The sequence below is a fragment of the Delphinapterus leucas genome, chromosome 1, assembly GCF_059928025.1.
Source record: "Delphinapterus leucas isolate spDelLeu-1000000601 "Yukka" chromosome 1, BTC_Dleu_Yukka2, whole genome shotgun sequence".
In the NCBI taxonomy this organism is placed as follows: domain Eukaryota; kingdom Metazoa; phylum Chordata; class Mammalia; order Artiodactyla; family Monodontidae; genus Delphinapterus; species Delphinapterus leucas.
The window spans coordinates 158,017,939-158,032,579 of record NC_143129.1 but is presented as its reverse complement, the minus strand read 5'-3'; the positions used below and the strand labels follow the sequence as shown (position 1 = coordinate 158,032,579).

Here is a 14,641-nt window from a genome sequence, read left to right as displayed (position 1 = left end):
TGGGAGGGCTCGGGAAAGGGATATGTTCTTACTTGACTTGAATGTGCACCTGAGGGTGCTCTGTGTAATATATTGTACACTACAGCATCTTATATTTTTTGAGTTGAGTTTCAATAAATTACAATTTTTCACCCATTTTTTGTTTAGTCATAATGAGTTTTCATGCCACACATAAATTGGAATTGCACTTATATTTTCTGGAATGTGCACTTATATTTTACCCCAGTAGTTTTTTGTTTCTTATTAACCAAACCATTCAGATGAAGCTTCCTTCTGAATGACTATTGTCTTAAAATTTTTGTGGAAAGAAAATTCCGAGATAGAATAATTAACTCTGGGAGTCAAGATAGCTCCCAGAAGAGGATGTCCAGGAGTTGTCCAGGTAGAAAGGAGAGCGTATGCCGAACATAATGTGAAGGGCACAGCAAATTCAGAGATGTAAAGTCTTGTTTCCAGGCAACTACAAATAATTTGATAGGCTGTCAGTAAAAGGGGAGCACTGGAGCGGATGAGATTATTGTAGAGATAGGCAGGAACCAAACCGTGAACACTAAGGACTTTGGACTTGAGTCCATAGGCAGCTGAGAGCCTTTGAAGAATTTTAAACAAAACATTCGTGTTAATAATCTATAGATAACTTGAAATGAGTGTGATTTCAGGGGCTGAGAACTGAAACAGTAGACGTTAAGACTGTGAAGTAATTGCGGCAAACTTGGTGAGAGTCTGTACTGACAACTGCAGCAGAGGGATGAGTAGACGAAATTGAAAAATTCAAGAGGATTATTGGATGTTGGAGGGTGAAGAAAACGTTTTGAGGAAAACTTAAGGTTCAGTAGTGATACAACCAATTGAGGTGGGACTACAAAAGGAAGAAATGGATTTGGGGGAAGAGGATGGAATGTATTCTTATAAATACAGCAGCTTATTCTCTGTTCCTTTTAAAGTTTGCAGCCACTTTCATTAGCTAGCAATGGAACGACTCATACTCCTAATATCCCTTTCTTATGCCTCTGGTTAAGATTTTAAGATCTTTTCTCTAACCCTTAAACCTTGTTTTATCAGCTCTTCAGGGATTTCATTCTGCCACCTCCTCACCCTAAGAGTCTAAAGCACCCCCCAAGCCCAAGTCATTTCTTGGCTCAGGTCGTAGTAGGTAACAGGATTCTCAAACAAGATTCTGTTGAAAGAAAAAGTGACAGTAGAACATCTGAGAGGTTGAGGTCACTCCTGACTCCTTTGGGATCTTTGGCTAATTTCTTCTGTGGGCTTCAGTTTCCTCACTTACGAAGTGAGGTGGTGTAGGTGATGATTTTGAAAGGTCCTTATCTGTGATCTGAGCATGAGAAATAACCAGTGGCCTCATTTAAAAAATTCCTAATACTAGAGATTTTTAGATCAGACCAAGAGAAAGCTGCTAATTTATTTAAGACTCAACTATATCCAGCCAAAAAAAAAATTGTAAAAATTTAAAAATAAAGGGGAGGGCTTCCCTGGTGGCACAATGGCTAAGAATCCGCCTGCCAGTTCAGGGGACATGGGTTCGAGCCCTGGTCCAGGAAGATCCCACATGCCGCGGAGCAACTAAGCCAGTGAGCCACAACTACAGAGCCTGCACCCTAGAGCCTGCGAGCCACAACTACTGAGCCCGTGCACCACAACTACTGAAGCCTGCATACCTGGAGCCCGTGCTCCGCAACGAGAAGCCCGTGCACCGCAACGAAGAGTAGCCTCGGCTCGCTGCAACTACAGAAAGCCTGCACGCAGCAATGAAGACTCAACGCAGCCAAAAATAAAATAAAATTTTAAAATAAATAAATAAAAATAAAGGGGAATTCCCTGGCTGTCCAGTGGGTAGGGCTCTGCACTCCCACTGCAGGGGGCAGTTTCAATCCCTGGTCAGGGAACTAAGATCCCACATGCCGCCCAGTTCAGCCAAAATAAAATACACTCAACTATATCCATTCAACCACCTCTAACTCCTACCTCCTGGAAGGACCAAGTGCGTCCATTTGCAGTGGAACCAAACCCTAATTATCAGAACCCAATTGAAGGTTTGCTTTAAGATGACCCTAAGATCATTTTCTGTTCCAGTTGTAGCGGCTTGCTTCGTTTGATCTTTATTGAAGACAATGTTCTGTTAAAAACCAGCATGTAAAAAAAAAAACCAGCATGTGTGATTATATGATAATACAGAAGATCAGAGGGTTATTTTTGAAGTTTTTAGTACTGTCATTTTTACTTGATGTCTCTTTGGGGTTTGTCCCCAACCCCTGACACAGACCTGGAAGCACTGAGTTTGTGCCCCCTAAAATGATAGGTGGAAGTCGAGAATGCCAGACACTTTGATTCTTGAATTTTACCCAGAATTCTCTTGCTTCCATGTTTCCCCATGTTCATGAGCACATGTGTGAAAGAGAGCGAATCATTAGTGATTAGCCTTCCTAGGGATTTCATCCCTAACCTATCCCCTCGGCCCCAGGTTACCTACTTTTTTTTTTTTTTTTAAAAGAAGATGTTGGGGGTAGGAGTTTATTAATTTATTTATTTTTGCTGTGTTGGGTCTTCGTTTCTGTGCAAGGGCTTTCTCTAGTTGTAGCAAGCGGGGGCCACTCTTCATCGCGGTGCGTGGGCCTCTCGTCTCACTATCGCAGCCTCTCGTTGCGGAGCACAGGCTCCAGACGCGCAGGCTCAGTAGTTGTGGCTCACAGGCCTAGTTGCTCCATGGCATGTGGGACCCTCCCAGACCAGGGCTCAAACCCGTGTCCCCTGCATTAGCAGGCAGATTCTCAACCACTGCGCCACCAGGGAAGCCTGTCCCAGCTTACCTACTTTTGACCTGCACTGTGAAGGACAGTCACTGGAGAACAGAGTTAGTCATTAGCCAAATATTTAAAGATAATTCCAGATGTTTTGGGAGATAAAAATAACAAAGCAGATTTGTTACAGGACCTGCTATCATGGAGCTTTAATGTGAGAGCTGGCGTAGCTTAAACATTTTAATCACAGTGTGGTCATGGATCAGCAGCACGGGCATCACCTAGGAGCTTGTTCAAAATGTAGAATGTCAAGTCCAGACCTCCTGGTCCAAAATCTGCATTTCAGTAAGATCTCCAGATGATTTATAGGCACAGAAAAGTTCTAGAAGCAGTGGCCCAGAATACGAAGTGGGAAGTGCTGTGAGAATGCAGGATAATTACACTTTTTTTTTAGCACTTTACATAAAATTACCTTGTTGAATTTTCATAACTCCATGAAGTCAGTACTGTTAGTATTCTTATTTGACAGATAAAAACTTAAGAGAGGGATGAAGTGTCTTGCCTAGCTGATAAAGCTAGGAAGAGGTGGAGCCCAGTTTCCAATCTCATCTGACTGGAAAAATGTCAGGGAGGGGAACTTAATGTGAAGGAAGAAAGATGGAAAGTGGCAGGTGGTATTTAAAGTACCACAAATACCACAGTTCTGTAATTAAGCTGTAATTTTTGTGAAAGTGAGTAGTGGGAAATAAAGTTTGAAGCATAGGTAAAAGCCAGGTCATGCAGATCCAACTCCAGTCATATGTCCAGTGTTGACAGTTACTCATTTGAGAAAGAGGTGGAAAGGAGAAACTATTGTTTCTGTGAATATCGTGTGACTTATGGAAAAGTCAGTTTTTCTTCCGGAAAGAAACTTCTGAAAATCAGAAAAGTTGCTTGGTGTCCCCTCTTCACCCCCATGGTAGACTGTGAGGCCTCGCGGCTTTCTACTCCTGATTCAGGACACAGCCTCCTATTATGTACAGCTGAGTCTGCAAAGAGTGGCCCACTGTGCTAGCAGGCCTGCTTTGTCTACACTTGCAGAAATATAGTCTGTGACGGCCTGCATTTGGAGGCCTGAACCTCTCTGAGGAAGTAACTGGGATAGTCAGGAGATTTAAAAACCTGTCAACCTGTATTTGGCAGGTTTAGCCTGGAAAAGAGAAGCCAAGAGGCATAGGAAAGCTATAGCCAGATATTTACTAAGCACACACCTTCTGCCAGCTTCTGGGGAGAATGTTGAACATGACAGGGTAAGTTTCCTGCATCCTGGAGATTAGAGTCTAGTCAGGAAGACAGACATTAAACAAAACACTACAAAAAATTAGTTAAGTAAAAGTGCTACAAAAGATGCCCTGACTGAGGGAACCAAAAAAGAGGACAGGAAAATCTTCCTTAAAGGAAGCAATGTTTAAACCTGAAGAAATAATAGGAGTTAGGATAATCCAATTATGTGCCAAGGCTTTGTGGTACAACAGCTTGGTGTGTTAGTGACATTGACAAATCTAGTAGAGCTATAGAGTTAAGAGAATAAAAGGGAAAGGGGTAGGAGAGAAGATTGGATAGGTCAGCAGGAGCCAGGTATTTTAGTGCCTGTCACTATGGTCTGGATTTGGGATTTTGTTTGAAGGACAATGAAGAACCTAGTGAAGCTTTGAAAGTAGGCACTGCATAAATCATAAGTTGCAGTGTAAGTCAAGAAGTCCTAATAGGGCGCAATGTGGACGTGACTGAGGGATGGATGGATGGATGACACTAAAGGTGGGCCGAGATACCTCGCATGGTGATAAATTCATCATTGGAGGTGTTCTGGTGGCCGAGAGGCGAGTCAAACAATAAATGGGTTTTCAGACTAGATTCTCTTTGAGGGACATTATACTATTGAGATCCACAATACCTTGCATTTGGTCATAAACATCACTGTAAATAATAGTTGCCCTCTTTTACACAAATTATCAAATTCTCATTACAGTAGCCCTACAAGGTAGGAATTACTCTCACTTTACCAATGAAGATATTGAGCCTCAAGTTAAGTAACCTGCCCAAGGTAACAAAGTTAGTGAATAGTACAGCCAAAATTTGAACCCAGATCCATTATACTCCCAAAGGCCTATCCTCTTAACAGCTACCCTATAAAGCTTCTGTAGAAACGAGTACACAAATATGGTAACAGGCACTTGATGATTGAACAGTTCAGGCTATAAAGATATTTGGAATTCTTCTAGGGGACTCTGTATTTACTTAAAAATATTCGAATGCCTGCTAAGTACCAAGCACTAGGGATACAGTAGTCAATAAAATGGACTTGGTCCCTGTCTTCCTTGAGTTTACAATAGTCAGGGAAGATATATTAAACCCAAAATTGCACAAATAACCTTAATCGTGTTAAGTGCTTTGAAAGTAAAGTCTAAGGTGCCATGTAACAGGGGGATCTCATCTAGTATAGGAAGTCTTGGGTAATGATTCGGTTGTCACAACCATATTTTTCTCCTAAAAGTTTTTGGTTATCATTCTTTAATGGGTTCTGACATACGTTTAACTTGTTATAGTAAAATCCCAAGTCTTATCTGAGTAATTTGTATTCCTTTCTAGAAAAGATTCTGGTTGTGGTCAGTCACTAGCAGACTATGGGTTTAACATCATTAGCAGTCGCTCCTAAATCAGTAGGTCGTTTCGCCCTGACATGGTGCTATATATCCAACAACATTCTAGACTCTGCTTCCTGGATGTGTCCCTGACACCTCAAGCAACTTGCCATACCTCTGATTCCTGCAAGAACAAAACAGTTATTCTTTCTCCACCAGGCTTCCCTATTCATCTTCTTTCTTTCAGTCAACCAGATGAACAAATCAGAATAGCATCAGACAATATTTTTCTAAAAGTTGTCATAACTGACCCTTTTTCTCCTTACTTACCATGCCCCTCCCCTCCTCTTGATGCAAACCCTCTTTTGGATTCTTGCTGTCTTGGTAAATGATCTCACAATTTATATTATACGCTTGTGTGTGAACTACCTTTTTTTCATGTAAGATTTTTGGGAACAGACCTTATATTTTATACTTTCATACCTCCTTGTTGAGTAGATAGGTACTAGTCAGTAAATAATGGATTTGATAACATGGCATATACGTTATGGTACAGCATGCTACTGTTTACAAAGTGCTTAGGAAATTATACCATTTGTTCCTAATATAAATCTTATGAAGGAGATGTAAACAGATGAGCAAAATGAGGCTCAAATATGTCAAAAGCTTTTCCAAAGATCACGATTTCTAAGCAGTAGTGACATATGAAAAAGGAAATGCTACAAAATGATCCAGTAAGAACCTCCCTCCACATTTACCAAGTAAACTATTCGCTCTTTAGGAAAGCCCTTTTTAAATCCTGTCTCCTCTCCTCTCCACTTAACCTCAGTTTTCTCAGTTGAAATGTGAAAATAATTGCTCTCCATCCCATGGATTGTTGGAAATGTTCTATACACTGTTTAAGAGGGTAGCCACTAGCCACATGTGGCTACTTAAATTTACATTTAATAAAATGTAAAATTTAGTTCCTCAGCCACACTGTCCACATTTCAAGTGACTAGTGTCTTCCACGTTGGACAGAGCAAATATAGACCATTTCCACCGTTGCAGAAAGTTCTGTTGGACAGTGCTGTGTTAGAGCTAGGACTTGCCGAAGATTAGAGAGAGTGCTATGACTGAACTGAGAATTCAGACCACTGTCTGCTTGGTTTTGAGTGAGAAGGTTCAGTGGGTGAGTGGGAAACAAGCTGAGCTTCAGAACAGTGATATCACAAAGCACAGCTCACAATGGCTTCAGAACTGGACTCCCAGACAACTCTTCCTAACTCGTATCTAGGTTCCTAAAGCCTCTGCACATGCAGTTCCTGGAGCTGCTGTTATATTAAAATGTCACCTTTGTCTTCTATCTGGGACATCATCTCTCTGAGCTCGATATGGAATTATCTACAAGCAACTTTTCTGGGAGAGACTAGTGTGCCTCAGCAAACAAGTTTGGGGCTACTAGATAATCTTGTTCCGGCTGTGCAAGTGATCCTGGGGATTTCCGTTTTGATTTTGTTGGGAATAGGAGTATATGCCTTATGGAAACGAAGTGTTCAGTCAATTCAGGTTATACTCTTTCGTTACAGAGAAATTTAAATAGTTTTACATTGAAATTTGGTCAGTTCCCTCCCATATTGCTGCCACCCAGTTTTAAGACCATGCATATAAACCAGAGTGAACCTTTGTCTCTGAAGTTGGTTGAAACTACGTTATCCTTAAAAACTTCCATCAGTTAGGTTTTTGGCATAAAAATGGTCTTTCTCACAATGATCTTTGGCTTGTCTTATGATAAAACACATTAAAGAAGTTCATAATCTGAGAAGGCAGCCTTACCTCCAAATTTATTTGATCATGTATTTGTATTCATCTTTGAGTGTCTAACCGTGTGCCAGACACCGTGTGGAGTACCTCTTACAGAATAGCACTGCAAGTATAACTGGGATCTTGGATTTCGCCTTTCTGTTCTTACTGTGCCTTTGCTCTGTAACTGATGAGGAAGCGTGTATATTTATTTAGTCATCACAATGAATATACAGGGGCTCTTTTGGGGAATAGGAGTACAATTGGCTGGGATTATGAAAAACATTTAGGATTTTACAAACATACCTCTGTTTAATTACCAATTATAGCTATATTGACAATATAGTTAAAATGCTTTGAGAATCCCAACAGTTCCATGAAATAGAGGTTATTTTCATATGACGAACTAGGAAACTGAGGTGCACTGAGGTTCAGCCTAAATTTAAGGAGACGGGACTTAAAGAGGGCTTTGTTAAAGGGTGACTGGTTTACTTGGTAAATGCTGAGATAAGTTATTACTGGATTATTTTGTAGCGCTCACTTATTTTCATGTCACTACTGTTGAGAAATCAGTCACATGCATTCTCTTAATCTCTCAAAACCTTGCATGGTAGGCAGGGCAGGGATTATTATCTCCATTTTGTAGGTGAGTGAACTTGGTTATCACTGACCCAAGGTGACATAGATTGTAAAAGCTGAGATTTGAACCCAATTTTTAGGATCCTAAATTAAATTCTTCTCCAAAAATCTCATTTAATATAGTCCAACTGACCTAAATCCCCAACAGGGATTTGTGTGTCTACATATTCATATACATGTATTTCAGTTAGAATATAGAAGAATAGAAGGCAAAACACCAAACTCTTATCTGTACTTCTGGGTTCTGCTCTTGTTTGGTTATTGTTTAATTCAATCAGAAAGATGAATTTTGCAGCCCTCCAGACACCTCAGCCAAGAAAAAGAGGTAGTATAACAGAGTGGTTAATAAGCTCTGGAGTCAGACTACGGGGGCTTCTTCATTCTATCACTTGCTGTGTGATGTGAGAGCAGTCACTTAGCCTGTAAACCCCAGTTTCCTTATCTGTGAAATCGGTTTGCTAACAGTGCCTCCCTCAGGGTTTTGGTGAGGATTAAAGGAGATCTTGTATGTATAAAGCTTAGCACACAGTAGTACTCAGTAAGCAGTGCTAGTTATTATAAGGAAAAAAGATGATTTTTTTTATTTTCCCACCAGGACTCTGTCCTAGCACATTAAAAAAATTTTTTTTCTATGACCAGGAAATCCAGTGTTTCAGACCACTGTGTCCTAAGAGAATATACATGGAAATCAGAATTCCTGGATTCCAGTCCTGGCTCTACCATTTCCAAATATATGACCTTGGACAATGACAGAGTCCAAACTGGAAGGCATCTAAATGGTTATCCAGCTCTGTTTTTTTCTACATAAATAGGTCCTGCATAGGGAAGGAAACTCCTAGCACAGAGCCTTGCATGAGGCAGACTTTCAGCAAACAGTATCTACTATTATTTTTTTAATTATATTAATTACAATAATCCCTGACCTGCCTACCACTCCATTTTGTGATAAAGATCAAAAGACAAAATAGGTGTGAAGATGTTTTGTTAGACAGAAGGCTTGGCATAGGAATGAGGGATTATAATTACTTCTAGAGTCATCTTTTGTTTTTGCATCTACAGTAAACTGTGGCATTTCACATTTATAAACAAGTAACGTTCAACTTCTGTTGTTTTATTTTAGAAAATATTGTTGTTTGCAATCACACTCTACAAACTTTACAAGAAAGGCTCAGATTTTTTTCAGGCTTTGCTGGTCAACCCAGAAGGGAATGGTCTCCCATTTCAAGACAATAATATCTTCCTATCTTTGGGTCTGCAAGAGAAAATTCTAGAAAAGCTTCAGACAGTGGAAAACAAAATGAAGGACCTGGAAGGGATGATCATTTCCCAAAAACCTGCCACACGGAGGGATTGCTCCTCTGAGCGCAACTGCAGCTGCTCTGACTGCCAGAGTCCCTTGCTTACATCAGGGTTTACATCCACATCTGAAATGTGATGGACTCCAATCTTTTCTAGAAAAGCACTGTTTCCCTCATGTGTGCAGTGGTGTATCAATAAAGACAGAGAACTATATTGAAATTACCCAGCCAGGACTGGCTCTCTATTCAGCAGGGCCCAGCTTCCACTTGTGTGTGTGGTGGGGTTACGTGGGGGATCGTGGTGGTTAAAAAATGTCTGAGATTGTGGTGCCCACTTGGCAGGCTGGAGACCCTAAGCAGCCATATAGAAAAGGAATCATGGGAGTGGGAAAAGAAGGGAGAGTGGTCAGGGATGTGGCCTTGAGCTCCATGCTGAAGAGGTTGGATTCGATATAATAAAAACAGCAAGAAAGTGCTGTTAAGGGTGATGCTGTGGACTGTCCTATAAAGAGGGAGGCTGGCTCTTGTGCTGGTTTTTGGCCTAAAGATAAATATGTGGCCTGGAGTCTCCCTGCATTAATTATTCAGAGGTGGGCAAGGGTGGGGCTGGACATAAAGGAGATTGTTTGATTTTATCCAACTTTTACTAATTCTTATTCTGTGCTAAGAAAGCATTGTGATCATCCTTGGGAATCTGTTCTGAGTGCTTCTGGAGCACTCAGTTTGGTTGGTTGGACAGGTCATTTCAGAACAAGGAATTATAAAAATAATACAGGGAATTCCCTGGCGGTCCAGTGGTTAGGACCCCGCGCTTTCACTGCCGAGGTCGTGGGTTCAATCCCTGGTCAGGGAACTAAGATCCCGCAGCCGTGCAGCCAAAAAGAAAAAAAAAAAAAAGATAATACAGAACAAGGGTCATAGCTTAGCTTAGGTGAATTCTCCTCGTGTGAATCCTAGCTTAGCAGGGAGGGAAGAAGGGAAGGAGGCACCTACCTGCCATTCCACTCAATGAGTGTGTCCCCTGCTGAGAAAGATGGCGTACTGGGGAGATGGTGGTAGATGGTTGTCTCAGTGGGTCTCAGATTCCACAAGCCTTATAGTGTGCGCATTTTGCCACAGTAAATGTGATTACAGTCATTGAAACACTTTGTAACCATCTGACACCTAAATGAAATACTTTATAAACAGTGGTTTGTTGCCATGCTGGAGGAAAACTGGCTGCCTTGTTCCACAGGAGACAACACATAAGTCTCCCAAGTGATGCCAAGCAGGGCCCTGTGGGGTTCCCAGGCATGGAGGGGTTTTTGTCCCCCATTTCTTGTAGGCAAGACTCCAGCCTCCATGACCTTCCCTGAGTGCCAAAGGGCAGATCTGAACAGTTGCTCATCTAGGGAGGAGCAGCCAGGAAACCACCTGAGGCAGGATTAAAGGGACCAGAGAAGCTCATCAAGATTAGGAGACCACCAGGGACCCTGCACACACCCTAATCCTGTCAGCAGCCCCACCCTGAAGAAAGAAGAATGCAAGACTGTCCTGCCTAGATCCTTATCACATACCTCTGACCACTACCCCGGACGAGAGGGGGCACAGTTCTTGAGGCACTAGCCTGCGGTGTTCCCTCTCTGCCTGGCAAAGAAATAAAGCCACTCTTTCTTTCTCCTCCATAACTCTGTCTCTGTATTTCTGTTTGGCGTCGGTGTACAGAGAACCAAGGTTTTGGCATGACAAGTGACATCTTCCTAAGGGATTTCTGCAGGTAATTCTGGTCATAATTTTTGTCCGGTGCATGGGAGTTAGAATGCAACTTCTGAATAAAGATGAGACTTCACTGTGTAGTGCAAAAACAGGCTGGTGAATACAGGGCGGGGCCAGGAAAGCCTTGGCAGAGGAGGTGACACTGAGTTGTCCCATAAGGGGTTACACAGGCAGACACTGAAATGGAAAGTATTCCTGCTGGTGGGCTTACCACAGAGCCATGTGAGAGAGAGGATGGCTTACTTGGAGGGCAAGGAGAGTTTCAGGGTGACTGAGAACTGTCTATTTCCAGAGCGACAATGAAGGATTTTGGCTTCAGGGAAGGACACACTAACCTCATCCTCAGATCAGCTTTAATTTCTGATGTGAACAGAACAGATGGGAGTTATCAACAATGTGCATTATCTGACGGTGTAGGTGGGAAGGTTCTGAACTGTGCTGCTGAAGGAGTGCCACGCAATCTTTTAAAGTCAGTGTCTCAATTTTTTGTGCTAAATTTCAGTTCCCTTCGTGCACAGTTCCAGTCTTTTTGTCTTGGTTACCACTCTGGGGTATATCAAAGGAAAGTGTCAGAAGAATGTCTAGAAGAGTAGAGTGATGTCAGGTAATGAAGGGCCTTAAAGTTCATGCCATACTGTTGGGAATGGCCCAGTGAAGGTTTTTAAACAGGGGAGTAACATAGATTTGGTAGTCTGTGTGGGAGACAGAGGATAGAATGAGCTAGATGCAAAAGAAACTGATGGGGTTGAGGTTGAAACAGTAGGGAAGGGGGCACGGCACAACCTTTAAAAGAATGACATAGCCCGAGGACACGACATAAACTGATTAGAAACAAATAGGTCCAACATGGCGGACAAGTCGACTTCCACTAGACCTTGAGCCTCAGTATACACTAATTGTAATACAGCGTGCTAAATGACACAGCCAGAAGCACCATGACCGTTCCAAGGCCGACCATAAAGGTCAAAAAGTGCTCCACAACAAGAGGAGCCACCGCAATGAGAAGCCCGCACACCTCAACAAAGAGTAGCCCCTGCTCACCACAACCAGAGAAAGCCCGCATGCAGCAACGAAGACCCAACGCAGCCAAAAATAAAAATAAATAAATAAATTAATTAATTAAAAAAAAAAACTACAATGAGGTATCACCTCACACCAGTTAGAATGGGCATCATCAGAAAATCTACAGACAACAAATGCTGGAGAGGGTGTGGAGAAAAGGAATCCTTCTTGCACTGTTGGTGGGAATGTAAATTGATACAGCCACTATGGAGAACAGTATGGAGGTTCCTTAAAAAACTAAAAATAGAATTACCATATGACCCAGCAATCCCACTACTGGACATATTCGCAGAGAAAACCATAATTCAAAGGCACATGCACCCCAATGTTCATTGCAGCACTATTTACAATAGCCAGGTCATGGAAGCAACCTAAATGACCATCGACAGACGAATGGATAAAGAAGATGTGGTACATATATACAATGGAATATTACTCAGCATAAAAAGGAACGAAATTGGGTCATTTGTTGAGACGTGGATGGATCTAGAGATTGTCATACAGAGTGAAGTAAGTCAGAAAGAGAAAAACAAATATTGTATATTAACGCATATATGTGGAACCTAGAAAAATTGTACAGATGAACCAGTTTGCAGGGCAGAAATAGAGACACAGATGTAGAGAACAAACGTATGGACACCAAGGGGGGAAAGTGGTGTGGGTGGGTGGTGGTGGTGTGATGATTGGGAGATTGGGATTGACATGTATACACTGATGTGTATAAAATGATGACTAATAAGAACCTGCTGTATAAAAAAATAAATAAAATTAAATTAAAAAAAAAAGTGGGCAGTGGCCCAATTCCTGAAAATCCCCACCCCTTCCCCAAAATAGCTGGAATACTCCTCCCACTCATTTATCCTATGAAATCACCCACCCCTATAACAACTGACAACCCCATACCCTGGGGCCACTCTCACCTTCTGAGATGGCCCACACTGTCTGTGGAGCGTGTTTCTCCCTAAATAAATCCACTTCTTACCTATCACTTTGTCTCTCACTGAATTCTTTCTGTGATGAGACATCAAGAACCTGAGCTTCATTAAGTCCTGAGACCAGGTGTGATCTCAGTTAAAAGACTGTGGGTTCAAGTCCCAATCTGAGTTACAGTTTTGGGGTCACCTTGTTCCTGGCCCTCAGTTCCCCAGAAAAGATAAATGATTCTCACCACAATCATAAGAGATTGATACCAAGTATTCATTCCTAGTGGGGGGTCATTCTTTTCTTGAGATCAGATCACTTATGTCCAAGGCATCAATTAAGAGATCTTGGATGCTTGGCAAACAGAGAATCAAGGCAAAATAGGGAAAGGGTTTGAGAGCCATTTTATCATTCAGGTTAGATGGGGTAGATGAACTACCTTACACCAGTGGCCACACTCTAGGGAGGAGCATCCGTATCCTCTTCTTTGGCAAAACCCTGACAATAGCCTGTTTTGAGGCTCCCATGTCAGTCTCCACATGGACCAGCCCATCTATTAACACTATCTTTCTGCAAAGGGGAACAAGTTATTACTTTCCATGATTCCCTTCTCCCTCCACCCCTACCACCCTAGTCCAAGCCACCAGCATGTCTCACCTGGATTTATGAATTGGCCTCCTAACTGGACTCCCTGCTTCCATCTGTGTCCCCTTTCAATTTATTCTCTACAGAGTAGCTGAAAAGATCATTTTACTTCTCTGTTCAAAACCTTTCAATGGCTTATTATTTCCCTCTGAGTAAAGGTCAAGTTCTTAACTAAAAGACTTTGCATTACGGCATGATCTGCATACCCCTCCTTATTTTTTCCACTCTTTCCCCACTCTCTTACTACTCCTCAAATATGCTAAGCATTGTCACACCTCAGGGCCTTTGCTCTTGCTGTTCACTGTGCATGGCACACTTCTCCCAGACCCACACGCCTTGGCTTCTTCTCTTACTTTCTTTTGGTCTGTACTCAAATGTCAGCTAATCTTGTAAGCAGATAGGGTAGGGGACCCCAGAGAAAAAGAACCAGGCATGGCTTTCTTGATATAAGAGAAGCCATTTTAGGCCTATGCCATTTTGTGATCTAAGCCTGGCCACAATGCTTGCCCTTGAACAGGTCTCAGTAATTAATGAGTTTAAGGGAACAAAAGAAGGCAGGAACAAAGGAAAAGCAGTCAAGAAACAATAGTTCAAAATATCATATATTAACGCATATTTGTGGAATCTAGAAAAATGGTACAGATGAACGGGTTTGCAAGGCAGAAATAGAGACACAGACGTAGAGAACAAACGTATGGACACCAAGGGGGGAAAAGAGAGGTGGGATGAATTGGGAGATTGGGATTGACGTATATACACTAATATGTATAAAACAGATAATTAATGAGAACCTGCTGTATAGCACAGGGAACTCCACTGTGCTGTCCAGTAGAGACTAATAAAACATTGTAAAACAACTATACACCAGTAAAAAAAAAAAAAAAGAAAGAAAAGAAACAATAGTTCAGTGCTAAAACAGATTCCTGTAACAACCTGGTACATATCTTTGAGCTGTTCTTCAGGAACTTAAGTCCCCACCCTGGTGAAGGATGGTAACTACATGCAAATATCCCAAACTGGGTGGAACCAAAGGAATGATGATGTTGACCTTTTCTGATCCTCATGACTTCAGTCAACTAGAGCTTGGGCTCTGGCGACCTTTGCCCCAATTCTATGCTGAATTCTCCTCTGCTCAAGCTCCTTCACGAATATGCTTAAACTT

General features: G+C 41.8%; 1 protein-coding gene across 1 annotated transcript; it reads left to right on the top strand.

The window, feature by feature from the left end:
- The first annotated feature begins 2 nt into the window (after positions 1-2).
- On the top strand, positions 3-13,894 carry TMCO2 (transmembrane and coiled-coil domains 2). The gene is made up of 2 exons (XM_022575377.2): positions 3-6,925; positions 8,919-13,894. The coding sequence occupies exons 1-2, from the start codon at positions 6,704-6,706 to the stop codon at positions 9,231-9,233; spliced, it is 537 nt and encodes a 178-aa protein (XP_022431085.1). The 5' UTR covers positions 3-6,703; the 3' UTR covers positions 9,234-13,894.
- The last annotated feature ends 747 nt before the right edge of the window (positions 13,895-14,641 follow it).